The sequence below is a fragment of the Saccostrea cucullata genome, unplaced genomic scaffold (genome assembly GCF_032062105.1).
Source record: "Saccostrea cucullata isolate Sc308-1 unplaced genomic scaffold, CSIRO_AGI_Scuc_v1 ctg7679, whole genome shotgun sequence".
Classification (NCBI taxonomy): domain Eukaryota; kingdom Metazoa; phylum Mollusca; class Bivalvia; order Ostreida; family Ostreidae; genus Saccostrea; species Saccostrea cuccullata.
This window is the reverse complement of record NW_026927696.1, coordinates 7,129-31,541: the sequence shown is the minus strand read 5'-3', so window position 1 is coordinate 31,541 and position 24,413 is coordinate 7,129. Positions and strand designations below refer to the sequence as shown.

Genomic DNA, 24,413 nt, shown 5'->3' with positions numbered 1-24,413 from the left:
GATCACAGCGAGGGTACTGGAAGCTCTCCTTACACAAACACTGACCGGTCTGTTTGTCACAGATCTCCTCAGAGGTTCCCGAGGGGTCACAGTCACACACTACAAATACACAGAAACCTCAATGCAGCAGATATACATGTACATGTATGGTCAGAGAGACCTATACTCCAATGCATCTAACAATTTCTTATGTCCATGTTTAAATATTTATGACAAAGAAAATTCTCAATAAAAGATAAACCTTTACTATCATGAAACTTAATGATCTTTACCAGTGCATGCTGGGTAATTGTAGTAGCCATGGGCACACTGGTTGCACTCCTTGCCGGCAAAGTTTGATTGACAGGTACATTGCCCAGTCTCCACATCACAGTTATTGTCAGTGGAGCCTCCATTGGTCATATCACACTGACAGGCTAAAAATGGAGGAAAATGTACTCAAAGTCAGCTGAGAGTCAATGTTCTCATCAGTTAAAAAAGTTAGATTAGTAACTAGTCTATCAATCATGGATAATGACAAGAAGTAAACTTACGAGTGCATTCTGGGAAGTTGTAGTATCCAGAGGCACACATGTCACAGCGGTTTCCAGCGTAATTCTCCTTACAAGGACAAGGGAGGCCATCCACGGAGCAGACAGCGCCCTCTGTACCGTTCATGTGACACTGACAGGGGACACAAGTGGGGTAGCCCTCATACCCAGGGGCACATCTAGATTAAAGTATACAAGTAAGTATGTTTACCTTGTATTAAAACATACATGTTAAGCATAATCCTATAAGCTTATTTCCTTTGAATTTTTTTGTTCTTATGTAAAAACAAATATACCAGTGTGACAGATGTCAATTTTATTCAATGGTTAATTATTCAAATTCAGCTTATCTCTCCTTTAACATGCCGATTTATTTTACATACTGATAGCACAGTCATCGAAATGTCATCACTAACCTGTCACAGTTGAGGCCGGTGTACTCCACTCGACAAAGACATCGTCCTGACCCCTCCTCACACTCACCAGTGGACACATTCAGGTCACATTGACAGGCTGAAGGTTAAAGGTGAAAGAGGTCATCATTACACATCTACTAACAACCACTGATGTATGAAAGCATTATGACATTTGTTTTAACACTTACGTCTACAAGCATTTGTGTCATTCTTTGCCACACCATAAGGTCTGTAATAGCCAGCTACACATTTATCACAGTTCACACCGTATGTATTATGCTGTAAATAAAAGATCAGATCATCAAACCAACATTTTGACTCATCTAATTCTTTTTCAATAGAGCTGTTTTTATTAATTTCACAACTTGGTCTGTAAACATAATTCAAACTAACATGTTGCCTTAAATACAACAAAAGTTGAGTTTTTTCAAATAACTTCAAAATCTTTCATTAAGATTTCATATTCAATAGAATATGGTAAATTAACATTTAAAAAAATTTTAATGAATGGTTATTAACAAAAATGACAAGCAATGGAAATGTCCGCTGACCTGACAGTTCTGACAGACTCCGCCTCCCTCGTAGTTACCGTACGTGTCAACACTAAGACCGAGGCGATCTACTTCCTCGTCATAGACACACTCCGTAGAATGGCCGTAACACTGGCAAGCTGGACAACGAAAATGACAACAATTCAAAACAATTAAATTTTTCACAATTTAAGCATTATTTCAGAAACTATTGTGTTATTGCTACTCATGAAAGGTATGAAATGTCTTACGTTCACACATGAAGATTTTGTCAGCCCGGGCAGGTTTCCATTTCTTCTGTACAAACCCAGGGCAGCAGGAGTCGCACTGGTTTCCGCACGTATTGTGCTGGCAGGCACACACCAGTAGGTTAGGGTTGCTGGAGTCACTCCTATCACACGTGTTGGCATGGCCATTACACACACATCTACCCCCGATGGAAATATCCTTTATACTGTAGAAATACTGAAAAAACCCAGAAAGCCTTACTCAAATTTTCCTGCATTTCAGTTTATCTTATTTCTGTAAAACATGTATTGATAAAGTCTTCAATCTCTTAAGTAAATTTTTCCATGGACTTTGACAAGTACAGAATTTTGGATGGTTTATTACCCTGCGAGTGACGGTGGGGTCCTGTCTAGCTACAGCCATTAAATGCCCCAGTAATGTCTTAGTCCTCAGCAGCTTGAGTCGGACGTTGGTCGCCTTCGTCCATTGTTGTAGCTGGTTGGCGTAGGTGAAGTTCTGGGCATTAGGACGGTTGTTTATAAGGGACACCACAATCTGTAGACAAATAAAACACAGGTTTACCACATAGTTTATATTTTTCTATGTGCGTAAGCCTATTGTTGTATAATTACGAATCATAACAAGAATATACTGGCTCCTCAGCAACACTGTCCCTGTTTTAAGACAGGTTGAACTTAAAATTGTGGTCTCAGAAATATGTTTTCTGAAAGAACACATATGTTAAAGATCCCTTGCTGTATACTCCTTAGGGTAAATATTTAAGGAAATGAATCTTAGTTTTTGTTGGAGATTGAAAATCTTGGCTTGCCATAGATATGATGAAGTACATGTACAACTCTTTTTCAAAGCTTGTAACTCATCCTTTTTCAAAGCTGATGTTCAAAATTTATTATTATTCCACATCTGACACTGTGATAGTAATAAAACATGATTTTATAGCAGGCTGCAGCACTGCATTTCATTTCCGGAATTTTGCAAAAAATCATACTACCTGAAAAATGTGTCGGAGATGTAAATTTTAAAATGTCGGAAAAGAAAAATTTCAAAAAATTCCTGAAATGAAATGCAGTCTATAACATAGATAGTACAATGGATAAGAAACCAGTGTAACATTGACTGCTAAATCTGGTGCTTTTTTAAAAACATTGAGGATATATATATATATATAATATAGTGAATCAATTGTAGCAGAAATTGATATGCACATTCTAACCAGCTATTAAGAAAGAAATAAACTTTTTCAACTAATGTTTTTTCAACCATACATTTTTTTCTGAGAATGAATGATTATATCAAAAGAATCTAATTTTTTTTAATCAAAGATTATTACATCATAACCAGCTGCAGATAGACCATTAAATCACAGTAGATACGTACATTAAAGTCTTGTCAGTATTAACACCCCTCTGTAAGAAGATTACCAAACTGGTAGTCTCCAACCCCCCTCTTATCAAACACCCTCCCTTAGCTAGAATGTGCTCAAATACTACCTTACACAACTTGTAAACATTTGTGAACCATTTCTGAACCATGTTAAATGCAACCAAAATTTTTTCTGCTTTCTAACTTAAAAGTAACATTTAACTTAAATCAGCTCAATAGTTCAAATAATCACTTTAAGCACAGAGAATCATGTGAAACATGATTTTATACGTGATACATAAAAGAAAGAAATTTTATTATTTATATTTAATATTATTTATGTTTATATAAAAAATTTACTTAAGTAGGATTAAGTACATTAAGTTAATGTCAACTTAAAATTAAAAAATCCTAAGGGAAAAAATTATATGCTGGATGTTAAAATTAATGATGCTTCTCTGTCCTTCTTGATATATTTACAACTTTGTCATTTGTTTAATTTATTTTCTGTCTGAATTGTACATGTACTTGTATTATCACTTTTTATAAAATGTATATACATTATTGAAAAAGCAGTACCAGGAGTATTTTTTTTGTGGTGAATAAATCAAAATTTTCAGAAAGATGAACAAAAACATGTGGTTTTTTCTCTAAAATAGAAGTGATTTTGATGGCGAATGTTATTGATCTTTTTCCCTCTGATATTTGGGTCGTACAACTTTGATTTCAACCAGGTAATAGTTCCAGGTACTGAAAGATTTTGATGGCCCTGATAATATAAACTTGTCATTCACATAAAAGTACAAACACAGCCTCAGAAAGTGTAAATATCTCAATTTGCATAATAAATGGACCCTAATAAATTGAAACATATTTGGGGGGTCATATTAATGATAGAGAAAAGTAATTAAAGAAATTACATGTACGAGGGTTGATCCAAAAGTTCGTGGAATTTCTTTCTAAAATTTTATCGTGATTTTATAAAAACAAACAATAGGCATATTTATAAAATAGAGTCATATTGCAACAATACTGGAAAATTTCACCACGTCCCATTCACAAATAAGGTCACACGAGCTTTCTGAAAATGATAGTTGTGAAACCCGGGGGAGACTTCGACGTAACGTCAAGTAGGGTAGGTCACATCACGTTATAGAAGCATCTCACTGTAATGTCCAATGCGAACATGTAATTCAACAAAATGCTGCCCTTTTCTATATTTTCTTCCTCATGAAAAGCCTGGGTATCCTCTCGCACCAATTTATCTTCATTTTTCACTTATATTTCAAAACATCCCCCATGTTTCCATATAATGTTCTGATTTTATTAGCAATGTCAAGAACAGTACATCAGCCGAGAACGTCTATTGTCACCATTAATTTGTCTAGGGGGATAAACACTTAAAAGAGAGCCTCAAAAAGGTGGCCACACCTTGAATCAACGTCCATGGAAGTTCTATTTTTCTTCACTTTTTTATGACACTGTAAAACCAGTGACTGAATGTATTTTCCCCCAGTCTATGTCAATAATATACGCATTTTAGATAGAGTGATTCCGGGATTTTCACAAAACTTATGACTTGACGTTTGCCTCTATGGTGTTTGCCTCTAATGCACACTTCTTCATATTGGGCTTTACCAAGGAAAAAGTCAATATAATTCAATAATTTACATAATACATGTATTCATCAAATTGAGCATAATATGCTCAGGTGACCATGTAGCTGCAGATCTGGTTTTATATATTTGTCTTTGATCATAACGCTACAGATCCCCATATGCAAAAAAGGTGCAATTTACACGCAATATTTTTTTTAGCACTTTTGGGCAGAATTTCTCCACTTTCTAGCATTAGTCAATCAACTACCTTTCACTCCCTAATTTTGGACACATTCTCTGACCAATATGTATATTTTGTCCACCTCCAAGCCATTTATAGTAATCTCTACAGGCAATAAACTCGCTTGATGTGAATTTTCAGCAATCTAACAAATAATTTTAATCGAGTTTATCTCGAGTAGAGACGACTATAAAGGGTTGGGAGATGGATAAAATATACAGATTGATTAAATAATGTGCCTAAAATTAGGAATTGATAGGTAGTAAATTGACCGATGCTGGAAAGTGGAGAAATTCTCCCCAGAAGTGCGCAAAAAATATTGCGCCGTAAATTGCACCTTTTTTGCATTACAGGATCTGCAGTCAAATACTAATATATAAAACCATAATGCTACAGATCTGCAGCTAGTGACCATGTGACCCATGGGCCTCCATTTTATAGGTATTTCATATTCTTAATTCATTACCAGTCGGAAATTAAACTACAGAATTTAATTAATGATGTAAATTAGGTTTGATAAAGGGGGGGGGGGGGTAGGATTTTTGGCACATAATTGGAACTTTTTAAATCTATTTTCTCATATAGATTAACAACAAATAATATATTATTCAAATTAGTGTAAAGCGTTTTTGATGAATTTTTCAATATGTGCAAAGTTTATTTATATTTGATTAGGCAGAAACTTCTTGAAAGCTGCCATATACACAATCAATTTAATGGTCACCCCCACCCATCTCCCATCAACACACACACACACAAACACACCTTATTTGTCTGTTTTTGCAAATAGGCCTAGATTGCAAAGCTAAAATAAAACATCTTTTGTAAATGATAATTTTCAATTTGTTCTTGCACTATACATGTATCTAAACACCTGCATCACATTTGGCTTGCGTCACGTACCCAACTTAAGTACTAGTTTTACCATTGGCATTATCATTTTAGATTTCACTGCACGTGCAGTAGGATACTAGTGTGCATCATTGCATATATGTCGGTAGGAATTATTTCATTTTGTGTTTTAACTGGATTATATTTCATGAAGATGACAGGGCCTAAATAATAACAATCGGTAAGTACAAGTTTTGGTATAGATTTGGGTAAAATAGTCTGAAATGCAAACGGTTAGGTTAAAGTTTAAAGGATCAAAGGTCATCCGATGCTACAATAGACGAATTTCACATTCTGAAGAGTTATCCCCCGTTATCAACGTTACATTCAGTTACAAGATCCAGAATTTTTTTTCTGGGAGGGAGAGGGGGGGGGGGGGTTCCAGACCAGAATTTCCTGAGAAGCAAGAAAAAAAAGAAGTTATGGTTTGGTCTGTTTTCTAGGGTGGAGGGACACTTAGGGCATCCAAAGTCATTTTTATTTCCTCCAGTATATATTATAGTCCTGCAAATTCCGGGGGAAGGGGGGGGGGGTGTTGAGGGGATCTCCCAATCCACTTCCCTGTCCCTGTAATGACAAATGATCATGTGACTCCTAAATAGTAGGAAACTTTTTCCATTTGACTATACATAATATTGTTTCTTGTGTTATTATGTTATGTAAATTTAATGGTATAAAGGTTATGAACCCCTAGAGGTCATCCTCACTCTCCTAATGAGCTGGAAATGTTCACAATATGACTGCCTTAAATTAAATAAAAGTGCATCAATGATAAGATTACTTGACATTTTATTCATGAATTTGTGTCAACATATCTTCCTAGAATTAGGAATGAGAATCATTCAGAGATGGACCACATTAAACTATTTGTATAAACATTTTTTTTTTTTGCATACATGAACAAACAGGGGTCTGGGAAGGGGTGAGGGGAAGGATCGAGTTAATATTTCTTTACGTCTTAATGGTTGAAAACTCCTAAAATGAATGTTGACCTCAAATCTAACTTGTCCTCATTATTTTTCAAATGGTGGTGTCTCCATATGAGTGAAAAATTCCTGAGAGGGATGTTTAACAACAAACAAAATGACATAAAAACACAATATTGATTTGCGTTAAGAAATATGCAGGGGATTTTTTCCATCATAAATCTTCTTCTCAAGAACAGCAAGGGCATTCTTGTCCCCCATTTTGGGGAAAGGGAGGGGACACTAAATCTCATTTGTCTGTCAGTCTGTCCATCTTATTGACAGCTAGTATGTGCATCTGTCACAATAAATTTAACCTTGGTCATAACTTTTGAATGATAAGAGATAGTGCTTTCATATTTCACATGCACATTACCACAAAACTTTCTAAATATACTATGATTTTTTAACCCAAGTGAGACCTTGACCTTAAAGTTTTACCTACTTTCCAAAAAATAACATTTTAAATTGATCATTTTGAAAGAGAAAAGAAAGGGCATTCAGATTATACATGTTTATTACATGTGAAAAGACTTTTCTAAATATATCATGACTTTTGACTCTGTGACCTTGACCTAGAAGTTTAACCTACTTTTCAAAAATATTATATTGTATATATAACTTTTGATTCAAAAGAGATAGGACTTTCATATTTGACATGTACATTACCTGCAACAAAATGTTTCAGAGCATGCTATGATTTTTCCCCTTTGACCCAATTTTCAAAAATTGATATATGATAGGGGTGCATATTTGACACACAATCTGCCATAAATTATGGTATCTCATTCAGTAAAACACAGAAAGCAGAGGACCACAATTCTTTGAATTTGCTTGTATAATCTTGATAGATGGAACATGCTCATATAATGTAGATTCAAGTTTTTTATGCCACACCATGATTAGGAATACATGTATAGTTTTTGTCATGTCCGTCCTCCACCCTTCCATCTGTCTTTCCATCGGGCTCAAAGAAACTTTCTAGATATTTTTATCAAAGTTCATATGTTGATGCATACTGATGTAAATATCCAACTGCAGCAATATTTTTTGACTTTGACTTTTCCTTTGACCTTCACTTAACTTTTCTTTAAATTAGTGTTTAGCTTTATTTTAAAGAAACCATTCAAGTTGTGTAATGAAACTTCACATGATGATACATACTGATGTAAGCTTTACGATGCTTCACTCTTTTTTACCTTGACTTTTCCTGTGACCTTGATATCACTTTTCTAAAATTAATGTCTAGACCAGTTTTGAATAAACAATTCAAGATATATTTATCAAACCTCATATGCTGATACATACTGCTAAGAGCTATTAATACGTCAACTTATTTTGACCTTGAATTTTCCTTTGACCTTGACCTCACTTTTTAAAATATCATTTTTCGACACCATTAGTCCCCCCGGGGCAAATTCAACATTCCAAAACCTTACTGTACATCTACATGACACCACCAACCATCTCCCAAAAGATGATTAGGCTACTGTGTAAAATGTAAGAGGAGTTCAGGGAAAACAGGGCTTTTTGCATAAAAAACGTCATTTTTTGACCCCCTTTTGACCCCCTGGGCCAAAATCAAAATTCCGAAACATTGCTGCACATCTACATGACACCACCAACCATCTCCCAAAAGATGATTAGCCTACTGTGTAAAATGTAAGAGGAGTTCAGGGAAGACGGGGCTTTTTGCATAAAAAACATCATTTTTCGACCCCCATTTGACCCCCTGGGGCAAAATCAAAATTCCGAAACCTTACTGCACATCTACAGGACACCACCAACCATCTCCCAAAAGATGATTAGCCTACTGTGTAAAATGTAAGAGGAGTTCAGGGAAGACGGGGCTTTTTGCATAAAAAACATCATTTTTCGACTCCCATTTGACCCCCTGGGGCAAAATCAAAATTCTGAAACCTTACTGCACATCTACAGGACACCACCAACCATCTCCCAAAAGATGATTAGCCTACTGTGTAAAATGTAAGAGGAGTTCAGGGAAGACGGGGCTTTTTGCATAAAAAACATCATTTTTCGACCCCCATTTGACCCCCTGGGGCAAAATCAAAATTCCGAAACCTTACTGCACATCTACAGGACACCACCAACCATCTCCCAAAAGATGATTAGGCTACTGTGTAAAATGTAAGAGGAGTTCAGGGAAGACGGGGCTTTTTGCATAAAAAACATCATTTTTCGACCCCCATTTGACCCCCCGGGGCAAAATCAAAATTCCGAAACCTTACTGCACATCTACATGACACCATCAACCATCTCCCAAAAGATGATTAGGCTACTGTGTAAAATGTAAGAGGAGTTCAGGGAAGACGGGGCTTTTTGCATAAAAAACGTCATTTTTCGACCCCCATTTGACCCCCCGGGGCAAAATCAAAATTCCGAAACCTTACTGCACATCTACATGACACCATCAACCATCTCCCAAAAGATGATTAGGCTACTGTGTAAAATGTAAGAGGAGTTCAGGGAAGACGGGGCTTTTTGCATAAAAAACGTCATTTTTCGACCCCCATTTGACCCCCCGGGGCAAAATCAAAATTCCGAAACCTTATTGCACATCTACATGACAACACCAACCATCTCCCAAAAGATGATTAGCCTACTGTGTAAAATGTAAGAGGAGTTCAGGGAAGACGGGGCTTTTTGCATAAAAAACATCATTTTTCGACCCCCATTTGACTCCCCAAGGCAAAATCAAAATTCCGAAACCTTACTGCACATCTACATGACACCACCAACCATCTCCCAAAAGATGATTAGGCTACTGTGTAAAATGTAAGAGGAGTTCAGGGAAGACGGGGCTTTTTGCATAAAAAACACCATTTTTTCCGAAACCCTGCACATCTACATGACCCCCAACCATCTCCCAAAAGGGCAAAATCAAAATTCCGAAACCTTACTGCACATCTACAGGACACCACCAACCATCTCCCAAAAGATGATTAGCCTACTGTGTAAAATGTAAGAGATTTAATTATTCAACTGTAGTCTCCTAAAAATGGGAAGACGGGGCTTTTTGTCATAAAAAATCAAAGGTCATTATTTTAAAAATGACAAAGTTCCCTCTGTCATTAGAGGTGGACCAGCCCCAATGGGGCAGAGAATTCAAAAATTCCGAAACCAAAGAATTAATGCACATCTATTGTTTCATGACACCACCAACCATCTCCCAAAAGATGATTAGGCTACTGTGTAAAATGTAATATTCCTTTTAGAGGAGTTCAAATCAACCTTGGGATTTAAAAGTGTGTTTACACTTTCTTATGTTTTTTGCTCTAAAAAGGTTTTTCCGAAGATGGTATAATAATATTTGCCTTGTCGAGTACTTGACAACAAGGACAATGAATACCAACAAGGAATACCAAACACGAAAAATATATAAAAATCGTAAAGGAAAATGAACATTCCAGCAGCATATTTTTAAAACTTTATTGCTTTCTTAAAAAGAAAGTGCGGGTATAAATTTATAATACTTTTTTTTGATTTATTATTTCATTGATTGGAATTTAATGGAAGGTAAAACTAAATTGTAGTTTATTATTTGGAGATGTAATTGACCACGTCCCTGTAGTGAACACTGATGATAAATGGGAAGATTAAACTCTTTATTTTTAATCTTTGCTGGGGTCTTCAATATAATTTACAGAATTCCTTTAGAATATGGCATCAGGCACACTTCTGCCTTAAAAAAAATTAATACAATCACACAAAATGGCTTACGTACATTGATTTGTTACATATAAAATGCACATAAAACGTACAGACACTATAATAAAGTCTATCATTTTAACTGTTAAAGGATCCTTAAAAACCAATTATCAATCAATGCTTTGTCCTCAACTTCATTGGAGCTTTAATGTCAAATTCCTCCGAAATCAGCTATTTAGGATATATAATTCGTTATTTAAATTCTACTGCATTGTTAGGGAGGTGATACACAGAAGGGTTTTGATGTATATATTAGAAATTGTACTTCTGTAATTTTATTTCACTTTCCGTACCCTTCACTGATTATAGACATAAGTAGCTCACACTGGAAGGTCATGATGTGTGGTTAATAATAATTAAGCTTTTTTCCTGTATATGTATGACTTTGGTCTGCAGTGACACACAGACAACAAGCCGGTCAGTTAACTGGTCTGTATATTCTTTACTGCACCAGGTGACCAGGGGTTTCAAAACTCAAATCGATATATTTTACATCCATTCAGCTGACTGACACACACAACCAGGGCATTGTGTAGTACAAGATGTTGAAGAAGTGGCTGGAATGTTTTACACGAATGAATCTGACACACAGCTGTTCTGTATAATTTCTGGCATTTCTTACTTATCATAACACAAGGCCCCTCTCTATTTACCACACTTCTCAAGGAAAATAAGTCAAGACTTAATCATACATTTTCCACACACTGTGAACACAGCTGTGAAAGTTTGTAGGACAAGCTGTGGCATTTACTGTGTGAAAACAAAAGCCTGAAAGGCTTCAATGGCGTCAAACAAGAAAAACAATTTTAAAAGATCTGCAAATAGGTCAAGTGAGTGACTCCGGTAACATAATAATAAAATTTAAAAAAAATAGTCTTAACACAAATACAGTATAGGGCCTGATAACGTTGTGTCCTGGTCCGAATGAGTCAGGGTTCGAATTGACCAGACATCGTCAGAAATGTCCATCCTCTATATCAATCTAATTTCTTTTCAGTCAATCGAAGACATACGAAGGGTTTCATAAATTATTTTAATTAATTGCCATTTTCAGAGTGTTGTTCTGTTGTATAGTGATTGCATCTTAACTACAACCATGACTCTAATGTTACAAGTACGATCGACTTACGATAGGGCGCGGTAAACAAATGGAGGAAATGGATAAATACAGTAATACTGGCATTACTGGTCAATATCGTAAGTTGTTCGGCTAAAATTGGATTGAAGATCGTAAAAGTAAAGCTAAGATTAAGAAATTCAATCTTTATAGTCGTGTTGTATTCGTGTTTATTTTGTAATTATTTTACTGTATTTAAGATTATTTGTGTTATAGTAAGCGGTCCCTAAATGTGATTCATGTCATTCGACGCACCCTCTCAGTAGAAATTCATCCGCAACAACCATAACGTTTTTCTTGCGTAAAAATTAAACATAATATCGTTGTTTTGTAGTAGTATTAATTGAAAATACAATTGATTTGATTTTATATTCAAGCTATTATTCATAGTGAACGTTTTAAAAGAAATTGGTTTACAGCTGTTGCTATTTTCTATTGCGGATGCATCCACTGACACGTGCGGTCGCGTAAACCTGACTGATCCCTAGATGCCGATCGGGCAAGCCCGACGCCATAAAAAGGAAGTTTTATGGGAGCTTTTTAATGAGCTTGAATAACCGTGAAAACACCCCCCCCCCCTCCCAATCACCCTCCCACATTCTTATATTTGATTTTTTTTATACATCATTTTTTTCACAAAAAGTGAATAGGATTGGGCAGCAAGCAAAGCCTATTACACTGTGTATAGCCCTCTACCATTGTAATATTATCACAATCATTTGTCTGAAGTGGCCAGATAAGAGATCTTGGCTTGATAACAACTTGTGAATCTTATTACAAACAATATCTTTTTAAATAAGCAAAAATAAAACTCCCTCAGCAGTTACCTCTCCATTTTCCAGAGGAACGATCTTGGAGAATTCCGTGGAGCAGATGACAGCATCATCAGAATAGATTTCTTGGTCAGCAGGTACTCCGAAAAACTTCATACAGTCACTGGGTGTGTCCGCAAAATACTGCCAGGCTCGCCAGGACTGGCCAAAGTCTGTAGACCTCTCCAGAGCCCAGACCCCCGGGCGCGGGGAGTTAGCCATCTTAATGAACACATAGGCAACATGGAATTCCTGAAAATATGTACAGATTATGTCAAACTCAAATCTTGATACAATCTGCAATAATCATGATAACAGTTAAAACTGGACCCGTTAAAACTCATTTAATTGTAGGAATTATACAGTGCTTTTTAATTTTGAACATTCACAAGTAATGAATACAATTATGTTGATCATACAGACTTGCCTATTTTCTCTGCCTTTGCCTATATTAATAGTTACAATATCTCCTTACATATTTATTATGTATATACAGTGGACCCTCATTTATCCGGACGCTTTGGTTCCCAGTCAATTTGTCCGGATATGTGAAGCATCCGGATATCTGAATCAACAGTTAAACAAGACAAAATAACATTTAAAAATTTCGTTCCGATGAAAAATCGTCCGGATACTGAAGCATCCGGATATCTGGCGTCCGGATATCTGAAGGTCCACTGTATTCAAGTTTGGCATCAAATTTACAGTGTGCATTATGCAGAACCTTGCAATAAGGATAAAGTAGTTTGCATTATTTCAAATTATTAGGAACAGCTAGGTTTTGGGAGCAACTCTCTGCTCAGATAACAAATTAATGTTGTAGATTGTATTCCTCACAGTGGTTAACATTTTAAAATTTAACTAAGAATCATTTTTTTAATATTTAATATGTGAACAATCCAACTAAAGAAAGGCCTTGAAATTGACAATTGGTTATTTTCAAAGTGGAAATGACTTTCATTAGTCCTTAGAACTATATAATTTTATGTAAATGTTTGGAAAACAATTCTTATAAACATTAAATAGAATTTTGATACAACTACACCTAACAATTTTAAAGAAGGCAGTATCAGCATATGCTTGTAGGTTAATTGACATTTTTTAAGAGTATCATTATAACAATTCATTTAATGAAGCATTTTGTCAAAAATATCATGTCATATGCCATAAATCTGAAGAATTCTCATCATTTTCTAGTTCAATAGTACATGTAGGTTGTAACGTAAGATGCCACTTAAAATTCCATCTATTTGAACAATGGACTACCGTGTAATCCCTTTAAACATACTGTGACATTTCACAAAGTTAAACAAACACATACTTCAGACTTGAGGGCCATTTAATTCTCAAACAAGGACTTCTTATGTAAGATTTTTATTTATAATTCAATCGATGAATAGATAATCACACATCAAAGGAAAACAAATCATAAACCCATTTTACAGTGGGATAATGTGTGGGGTCAGTGTTAATTACATTAACTCAGCTGAGACCCCCACGGTGTGACATTTAGGACTGAGAGGTGTTCATTTCACACCTTGAGTTTGTGGTGAGACTAGGTGAACCTGAGTACAATTGTCAGTAATGAGTGGTTATACAAGGCTCATATAGAGTCACTCTTGTCAGTATTAGCCGAGAGCTTGTATACATACTAATCTATCCCACTGATAACACGGCTTCTGCCAAAACCACCTTATCTCTGGTTGTCAAGGTAACAGATTTAGCAGAGCTGCCAGATCGCTACAGCGCCTGAAGCGATGTTATCAAAAACTTTTACATCCATGCACTTGTTCAGCAGGTCCAGGCAAATCACTATATATAGCTATATATCTATTTTTAGCTATATAGGTATTTAAACCTATCATAAATAGCTATATCGACATATTTCGGTTGGATGTAGAACTTAAAAATAGATTTACTCTTGAATAAAAAATAGTCGCAGCTTAATACTACTCAGCTGTTCATAGTTTGGAACATTACTCACATACGTCATAATTATGTTATATAAAAGAGCCGCGTTTGTTCGCAATTATGAAAAGAAAAGAGAAAGGAAGAATAAAGAAGACGACTTACTTGCCTTTGTAGAGGTAAAATGACTTATTTTCTTGTTTTCATAAAGAAATTACAATGTGAACTTCCTATACAACCCTGCTACTTCCATTTTTTCGTGCAGCGGAAATGATCACTGCGCGGTAGTTGCAGAGTAAAGGCGATAAAGTTTCAGAAGCCGGTTTTCATCATCGAAGTATGGAAGCCTAAAAACGCTATATGTAATTAAATGTAAAGGTAGTAAAACCTGCATATGTGGAATTAAGAAATGAAATTAAGTATATATGAAATTGTTATTCATGAAAACAGGCGTAATTAAAGATATATTGACATATTATACCTCTTGTTTAAATTTTGAAAGGATAAAGGACATGGGAAAATGACCCCCCCCCCTTTACTACATTTTTAAAAATATGAATACTAAATGCAAACCGTTATATTTTTCGGTTTTAAATTTAATAATAATAGGATTGCAGTGTTCTAATTAAATAATAAAATTAATCCGCCTTACTGCTTCTGAAAATAGTAAGAGACCCATGGGCCTATTTGCTCACCTTTAGCAGAATATGAAAGCCTATTTCTTTTTACAGGTATGCCTGTATGCAGCTGTAAATCGCACAGCGATAATAGCGCTGCTGTGTATAAGATTTCCAGTAAAAAATATAAGAAATGTGTGATACAGGCACTTATAGAAAATAAAGTGTTATCAGATAAATCAACATATCTTTGTACAACATGTGCAAGTGAGTGCTTGAAAACTATAACTGACAAGCCAGTAGTTAAGGCAGTAGAAGAAGTTGTAAAACTTATTGAAGAGAAAAAATTATCCACCAGGGACAAAAAAAGACTTTTGCGTGCTTTATTACAAGATGAGAAGATGTCCATTGAAGATGATTCTAAACATCTATCTTCCAAATACAAAGATACACAATATTTATCTTCATTAGACACAAAAAAATGGTTATTAGACAGAAACCATATGGTTATACAGTTTCTCTCTGTCATATCGGGAAGAAAAATCCAAGACTTGACTGAAAAACAGACAGCAGCCTTCATTTTTGCTGTAGAGCAAATATATTCACTTGTTACCTCAAACCTAATTTTACCTCTTACATTTAGTAAGAATTTACTATCTTACTACTTCTCAGGAAGTAGATCCATCTGCACTATGAATTCTATAGCAAGTCCTGGTGGTAGTTACCAGTCCATAGTTTCATGGATAGCCCAGCAGGGAGGGGATCCAATAACCATTAGCGGTGTTGAGGACGTTCTCACATTTTTTGATAACAACCAGATTCTGACAAGGAGATGGCGGGTTAATTATGACAACAAAACTATTTTATCTGCAATTACGACCGTCGTTCATTTATTTCCACACAATCTTTCCTACTTGCAACAAAACCCCCATCTCTCACCAAGACAATGGCTGTATCCAAAGAACCTATCTTCACAAATTAGCAATTTTTCCAAGTATCTAGATAAGTTCGGAAATATATTCCGGGAATTACGATTGCAATTTGTGGAGTCAAGATTAGAGAAGGTGTACAAGAGCCACACTGATGGACTGACAGGACCAACAGACACCATCGAGGAAGGCGTCAGAGGCAGAAAGCGAAAGAGGGGGGAAGACCTACCAAATACTACTTCAAGAGTACAAGAGGACCCTTACAGCTTCGTAGAGCACAATCACCCAGGTAAGCAAAAAAATAATAATCGTTGAAATACTACTTTATGGCACAGATATTTTTACAAACATCTTATAAAGATTACCAAGATAACTTTATAAAATATATCCAGGAAAGCCAACAATTATCATGGGCAATCCTGTTGCCAAAAACCCATGCTCTTACGAAGCTGTTAAGGAAGTGCTTGCAGCGATAAAGGCAGAGACCACCGGGGAGACCAGGAAATGGACCATAGTTGGTTGTGATGGCCTGCCTTACCTAATTGGGAACAAAGTTATAGAACAAGAGCAAGATCTGCAAGACATCCTCCTCGTTCCAGGACTTGGTCATTTTGAAATAAACATGACGAAAGGTATTTTAAAAATCATACAATACAAAATTATTTTGAATATATAATATGATACATAAATAATAATTTAAAATATTGCAGCCATCATAAAATTAGTATGGGAGATATTTGGGGAAGATTTGGCCAAGATGCTGGGTTACCGCACAGCCAAAGCTTTGAGCGCATGCCATGATGCCAGCGACCACCACAAAGCTTTCCAGTTCGTGGAAATACTCCTTTATGGCACAGGTATTTGTACAAACATGTTATAAATTACCAAGATAAATTTATAGAATAAATTATAATATACTTTTATAAAATGCATATGCTTTCATGTAAGCATAATTTTTTTTGATAATTCAGGAGATGAATTACTTATTCCCTATGTTAGGGATTGCATTTCATCGGGCGATTCCCCATCAGCATTAGGATACTTCCGATGGTGCTCCTCAGTCAAAGACTGTAATTACAGGTAATATTAATGTTTTTGCTTTATGCCATTAAAATTTTTTTTATGAAAAAACTTATTTAAATATCAAAATTAATCTTAATTGCAGATTTGTCCAAGAAATTGTTTTCACGTACATCCTTGCCCTGTACATGTTTCGAGTGGGTGTACGTAGAAACAACAGTCAAGTTATGATGGCGGGGAGAATAAAGTTTGCTCCTTTATTTTTTGGCCTTAATAAGTTCAACTACCAACAGATAGAAGTCCTTGACTCCATCATGAGATTAAGCGCCCCATCTGAAGTTCTCCATTTCATAAACGAGAACGAATCTATGACTCGTAAGTTAACTTCGCAACATAAAACACAGATTATAAATAAAGAAATGAAAGATGAAGGTATTTTAAACAAAAAATCATTGTAGAATCAGGGCATCACAGTAAGGGAGAAGGTGGGGACTTTATTTTGGAGTCCAAAAACAAAGAGACAAAAAGATGGTTACCACCTGGTGCACCAAAATTTATACATTGGAACCAGGCATGCAGGAATCTGGATAAACTAGAGAAGGTGAATTATTTACAATTGATAATTTATTTCATACTAATATATTAAATTTCACATATGTGATGGGCATTTGAACACAACTTTCTTAAGTTCTGCCTTATTTTTGAATGTAAATCCTAAACACCTGTCGTGCACCCAGTACTGGCACTTTTTTGACTTGTGGTCGCAACCAACCCAGTAGCCCTTCTCCTCTTCCGACAAGCAAACGTTGCACTGTTTTTCTAGACCAGCGTTAAAGGAAGCAGTCTGTGTGCTCTTGTTTTTTTTGGTGGATGATGAAGTTTCTGTGGTAGTTGATGATCTTCTTCTTTTGTTAGTCGGAGGAGGTGATGAAAAGGAAGTAGAAGGTTGTGGGGAGGGGTAAGTGACATGCTGAATTTCAGAGTCTGTATCAGAGGAATTGACAGAGGGAGGTGCAGGTGATGAGTGAGAAGGTGTGGGTTGAGAAATAGTCCATTGAGAAGAAGTAGCAGTAGAAGAGGAAGTAGAAGAAGAAGAGGATGAAGTTGTTACAGATTTTGACAGCTGTAAAATAATAAAGAAAATAATAAAAACTAATATATGCATGATTTATGAAATACCCATATATGTTTATATTGCTAATATTTAATATTTTTTTACCACATTACATTAACAATTTATGCATGTTTTTTTTATTATACCTCTTCAAAATGTGGGGTGCACCAATTAATGGTTTTTCCACTTGTGGGTTTAACAACCACAAGGACGTCCGCCTTTGTGGTTGTGTGAAGTTCCTTTGCCTATAAGATAAGTTAAATTAAATATATACTGAAGAAATAAATAAATAAATAAATTTAGCAATTTCTTCATTTTTATTTTATTCTACTATTCACATAAATTTAGCTAATTTTTTAAAATATTTTATTGAAAGATTCGTGAAAACATCTACACCGTCTTCGGTGTACATGAAGAAAAAACAGACACCATATATCACACGAATCTGGAATTGGAAATCAGAAACTGGAGGATAGAGCTCAGGGACTCAGAATATTTGACCACACCATTTCAGCAGAGACATCCCTGTAGCATTTCAGGAAAAAAATTAGATGACGACATCATACATTTCTCCTCCAAGTGCAAATCAAATTTAATCGATTTCATAAAATGCTGTGCAGAGAGTAATACTGTATGCCAACAGAAATGTCTGGCTCCTATATTTATAACACCTGAGGACAGACAGTCTTACAACAGCATCATGAGTAAGACGAAGCAGGAAATAAGTAAAATTATAGATACTGAGTTGCACAGACTGAAAGAAATTGATTGTGACATAGGTAATTGAATTTTTCTATAAAGTATTATTTTAAGTTTCATTATTTATTTAATTTTTAATTTATGTTTTAAATCTTTATTATAATTTTCTTATATTTATATATCTTTCATATAAGGAGACGAAAAAACAGGAGAATGGAAGAAAATAAAGAATGAGAAGAAGGCCATTCTAATCAAATTCTATAAAAACTTGATGCAGTTGAGAGAAGAAATGGATGAAGGGGAAGCAGGTATAATTTCCCCCCATTTTTATTACATAGACTTCATAGTTATTTTATTGTTAAATTATATATTTGATACAATTTATACACTAACCTTCTTAAATAAGGTGTTTTTTCTTTGGTAGAGAGACTGCGCCCTCTTGTGGCCGTCTTCCATATACATATTGCCAGTCTCCCCATTCTTAGGTCTTCCTCTTTTCGGTTGCCCTTTCTTGTTCCCTCCATAATTACAGGCATTTTTTTTAAATTGATGCGCTTTACTGTCCTATTAAAGATGTAAATATTATAATAAGTATTCTACAACACCCCCCTCCCCCCTTTCGCCAATCCACACGTTCATATTAACTTTATCACCTGAAAATAATCACCACTCTACATTTTTATACTCCTAATTCCATAATAAATACATTTTAAAACTTTATATGGACCACAGTATAGTTTTATTTTATCATATACTATTGTAACGTAAAACTGTATTTGTAACACTCTCTATGCTTCCATAGAAATTGAACTGGAAGATGCGGATTCGCCCTCCTCCGGCTCAATTATTTAGTTTCAAAGTGTCATTTCCGGTGCAGACATTCTTCGAAAGAGCATCGAAGCAGTCGGTGAGTTTTTAGCATGTTCATTCATTGTTTTTAATACATATGTCTTAAAATTCTACCTTAATCGATGATTATTTCATTCACATCAATATATTTATGACCTATATTATCTAAACGCGGCTCTTATGTGTGATATTATTTGCTATGTAGGTGCTGATTGATGTCTAAAAAAAGAAAATATCTTATCATCTTGCGATTCTCCCGCGATTCTACAGCCGCCAAAAAAAAAAAAAAAAAAAAACGCTCAAGATATCCGATGATATGTCGATATAGCTATTTATAATAGGTTTAAATACCTACATAGCTAAAAATAGGTATATAGCTATATATAGTATATATACCTGTTCAGAAAATTTGACCTAATTCATCATTCTAAAAATTAAAAAAAAATTAATTAATCAAAAAATAAATACGTTGCATAATTTAGAAAGGCTTATTACCTGTCCTAGGTCGATGGTGAGGTTGACTTGGTTATATTCCATCCCCCGGGACAGGGGCGGGCTCTGCCACCATCGCTCTGTCCCGTCGATAGCATACTCCGGGGGGTGGCGATGCTCGCGGATGCTGGGGTCACACACGTCACAATACTGTCCCTGGATTATTTCCCTGTAAGGGTCAGCGAACCCATTCTCTGAACTGGCCCCTGTCAGACGACAGTACAACTCCTGTCCCTCCTCCCCACACGTAGAACTGGCATATATCCTCCTTTCCTGGGCGAGGTTAAAGTAGGGAGGGGTTAAAACTTCCCCATTTGTAATTTTTTGATAAAATAATAAAATCGGCACAACCAGGAGATATGCTCTCCCTGCCGCCATTTTTCGCAAACTAATCAGTTTCACAGACTGGGCAAACACTTATCTTGCAGACTAATGGGGTATCCCATTCTATTAATAGGTAGCGCCAAATTCACTCCCCCAGTCACGCGGAACGACCTAAGTGGAACATTCCATTCAGTTTGAACGTGCACAAAGTGGGGTGTATGCTTATGTCAAACACTAATGCATTTGTAATTTTTCTGTACTAAAGTTAAATTCGTGTAGAGAGCGCCATAGGTTAAGTTGTGTACGAAACGTCTCAAAAGATAATGTCTTACAATAACAATTTTTTTGCAAGAGACATTAATTTTACCTGACACTGGAAACTTTAGATAGGAATAAATGCTACAGCTTAGGCTATTTATTGTATCATTAAAAAAATTCTGGACTAAGAAGAGATGATCGACATATCATAGTGACATGGTCTGGTGGATAAGAAGTGTCCTTCAAACTAATCTCAGAAATCCTTAATTCGTGTTTTAGTTAAATCTCAAAGTATCGAGCATTTCAGATAAGGAAAGTATAAATGTTTTAGTCGATATTATGTATATCTTTCTGAAGACCTTCGTTGAGCTTATGAAATACATTTATCTCTGAATCAAACACTATATGCAACATTTCCTCACCATGGAACAAAATTTAAATAAACAAAAACAGAAAAAAGATATAACGTATGTATTAATTATTTATATCATGGCACATCGGTCAAACTATAATTATAATTATGAAATGAATTACATTTTATGAAAAACATAACACAGTACATCAAGCCGAGCATAATATCGCATATTAACTCAGCCTCTATTGCATTGAGTTAAACGTATAAAAGGTAACTGATAGTTCCAAATGACAGTCTGACCTGGGTGTGTAACTGATATTTTCGACATGTTATGTATGTTAAAAATTACTACCTTAAAGCATTGGTAAGGTATAAATAGTTCTGGAAAACGAAGTACCAGACAGTCTTAATGCATGCAATGCAATCCTGGCTACTTTGCATTTCGTATATTTTGCATCTTCCTTACACTGAATGTTAAAATCCACTATTTATACTGTTGCTAAACCACTTACACTGCTGTTTAATAGGTCCCAATCAGAAAAAAAGTTTCCTGTTTTTTGGAAAACTGCTCATGTTATTCCTTTGTTTAAAAACGATGACCCCTCCTTAGTTTCTAATTATAGACCTGTGTCGTTACTATCTTGTGTTAGTAAAATTATGGAGAGAATTATTTTCAAACATATGTACAATTATTTCCATTATAACAATTTGTTTTATCGATATCAGGCGGGTTTTTTACCAGGTCATTCAACTGTTTACCAATTACTAGAAACGTATCATAGTATTGTTCAAAGTATTGATGAAGGTAGATCATGTTGTATGGTCTTCTGCGATCTTTCAAAAGCTTTTGACAGAGTTTGGCATAAAGGACTTCTTTTCAAATTACAAACTTACGGTATATCGGGTGATCTTCTGCAGTGGTTTTCTAGTTATTTGTGTAAAAGGTCACAAAAAGTTATGTATAAAGATCTGTTATCATCAAAACTAGATATTTTTGCAGGTGTACCCCAAGGTTCCGTTTTAGGACCCCTTTTATTTCTGATATATGTAAATGATGTTGCTGTAAATATGTTAACATTGTGTAGACTTTTTGCTGATGACAATTCGCTTCAACATTCTTCATACAACATACTTGATATTGAATATAATTTAAATCATGATTTACATATACTGGAACTTTGGTCAAATCAGTGGCTTCTAAAATTCAACCCTTCCAAAACGAAAGTTATTTTTTTCAATAAGAAAAATATTTCTGTTATGCCTAAATTATTTTTTAAAGGTGACAGATTGGAGTGTGTCCCTGTTCATCGTCATTTAGGTCTATTGTTATCACAAAACCTTAGCTGGACAGAATACATAGATAGCATTGTAAACAATGCTTATAAGAAACTTGGCCTTTTGAAAAAACTTAAATTTAAAATCGGCAGGACACATCTTTCAAAATTGTATGTCACATTTATCAGACCCTCGCTCGAATACGCTTCAATTGTTTGGGATGGCTGCTCTAATAATGATGCCGAAAAGCTTGAAAGAGTTCAATTATCTGCAGCTAGAATTGTTACAGGACTTCCAATTTTTGTGTCAAGAGAAATACTTTACTCTGAAACTGGCTGGGAAACATTGAAAGTTAGGCGCTATAATGCAAAAATGACCACGATGTACAAAATTCATAATGGTAGTGTACCTGAATATTTGAATGACATTGTTCCAAGCAAGCGCGAAAACATTTCAAAATATAATACCCGTAATAAGGAACAATACGCTGCCCCAAGATGCAGATTAGAATTATATAAAAGATCTTTTATTCCTGACGCTGTGAAACATTGGAATTTATTAAAGACAGAAACAAGGGAAGCTATCTCACTCAATGCGTTTCGAAAAAACTTAACTACAGAAGTAAAAAATCCCCCAATCTATTTTTCATTTGGCAAACGATATACAAATATAATCCATACTAAACTTAGACACAACTGTATACTTAATTATGATTTACACAAAAGAAATATTATTAATAGCCCTTTATGTTCATGTGGAAAGTATGAAGATGTTTATCATTTCTTTTTTGCCTGCAGAAATTATCCAAACGCTAGGAATAATCTTTTTAATCGCCTATTTTTACTTGACGAATTGGTTAATATTGACACAAATTTGTTATTATGCAGTGATGTAAATTTGCCTGTAGAAACAAACACATATATTTTTGCTGCTGTGCATAAATTTATTGACGAATCTTGTAGATTTTAAATTGTTATATTTCTGAACAAATATTTCACTTGTATCTTTTTTGTATTTATATCTCAATGTACTACATGTATTTTACTTGCATGACATATAGTTATATTTAAGGAGAGGAACTCGTAAGTTGAAAGAACTTGTTTCCAATCCTTTTGTTTGTACAATAAAATATGTTCAAAACAAAACACTGAATGTAAACTTTGCCCTTTTCCTCGACAAGTAAGTTGTGGAACCATATATCTTGGATACAGTAGCAACTACATCATTTCATTTTTCAAGGATGGACTATAAAAGAATAAATATTTATTACGTGATAAGTACTTTTCTATGATAATGATTTAACATGCATGAAAAGACTTTCGATATCAAACAAAAGCGCAAGGTACATGGCCGAATATGATCAATATACATGCGCGGATCTATACACTATAGAGTTTGGAATTTGCAGAGTTATTAAATGTACAATTATAAAAAAAACAACAAGTAAAATTGACATTAGACACCCCCCCCCCCCTGAAAGCGATGACCCCTCCTCGAAAACACGGATCTATGCTTTATTGGTATATGAAAAGTCATTAGTATGAAGCTTTGAAAGTCATCCACATAAATGTATACCAAAATACTGTGAGTATGTTAGCACAATTTTGAGAAATTTTCTATTGGTAAAGCACAAACTTTTGACTGGCGAATTGTGAGTATTCCTCTCGGCAAAGATTCACATTTTGCGCAAGTGTGTTTTCGCTTATTTAATTTTTTTTTATTGACCTTCCTAAAGAGACCGTGTTTTCTGGAATGATTCGGCTATAGTGCGCACCTGTTGAGTTCTGGATATTACAAATCACTCTCACTAAGCTAATGCATGGACATTGGGTACATCTTTTTGTACCTACAAGGGGTACAGATTTCAACTTTTTTACAAGGCCGTATCCAAGATTTCAAATAACCTTGCATAGTATAGAGCTGAATAAAATAAAAAATAATAGAAATTACTGTAAGAAAGATTTCAATTTCAATCAAGTTACCTTTATAATTATAAACTTTTAAATTTAAAAAAGTTAATCTGGTTGTTCTATAGATACTAGTATATACAACCCCTTAAAAGAAACACTATGATTCATGTTAAATCTAGTGTTTTTTTCCCTATACTCCTCGATAAAATAATAGAAATCATAT

General features: G+C 35.0%; 2 protein-coding genes across 2 annotated transcripts; one reads left to right on the top strand and one right to left on the bottom strand.

Moving 5' to 3' along the window:
- Positions 1–6: 6 nt before the first annotated feature.
- Positions 7–20,607, bottom strand: LOC134275242 (laminin subunit alpha-like; the record flags this gene model as incomplete). The annotated part of the gene is made up of 10 exons (XM_062757514.1): positions 20,072–20,607; positions 12,456–12,692; positions 2,089–2,259; positions 1,728–1,941; positions 1,498–1,616; positions 1,135–1,225; positions 947–1,043; positions 534–709; positions 273–416; positions 7–99 (listed from the first exon to the last, which is right to left on the bottom strand). Coding segments are annotated over exons 1-10 (1,717 nt in total), but the record flags the coding sequence as incomplete, so codon positions are not given.
- Positions 15,082–17,560, top strand: LOC134275243 (uncharacterized). Its single transcript, XM_062757515.1, has 6 exons — positions 15,082–16,183; positions 16,287–16,526; positions 16,605–16,751; positions 16,866–16,974; positions 17,060–17,289; positions 17,373–17,560. Exons 1-6 carry the CDS (start codon positions 15,082–15,084, stop codon positions 17,558–17,560), a joined length of 2,016 nt encoding a protein of 671 aa, XP_062613499.1.
- Positions 20,608–24,413: the final 3,806 nt, after the last annotated feature.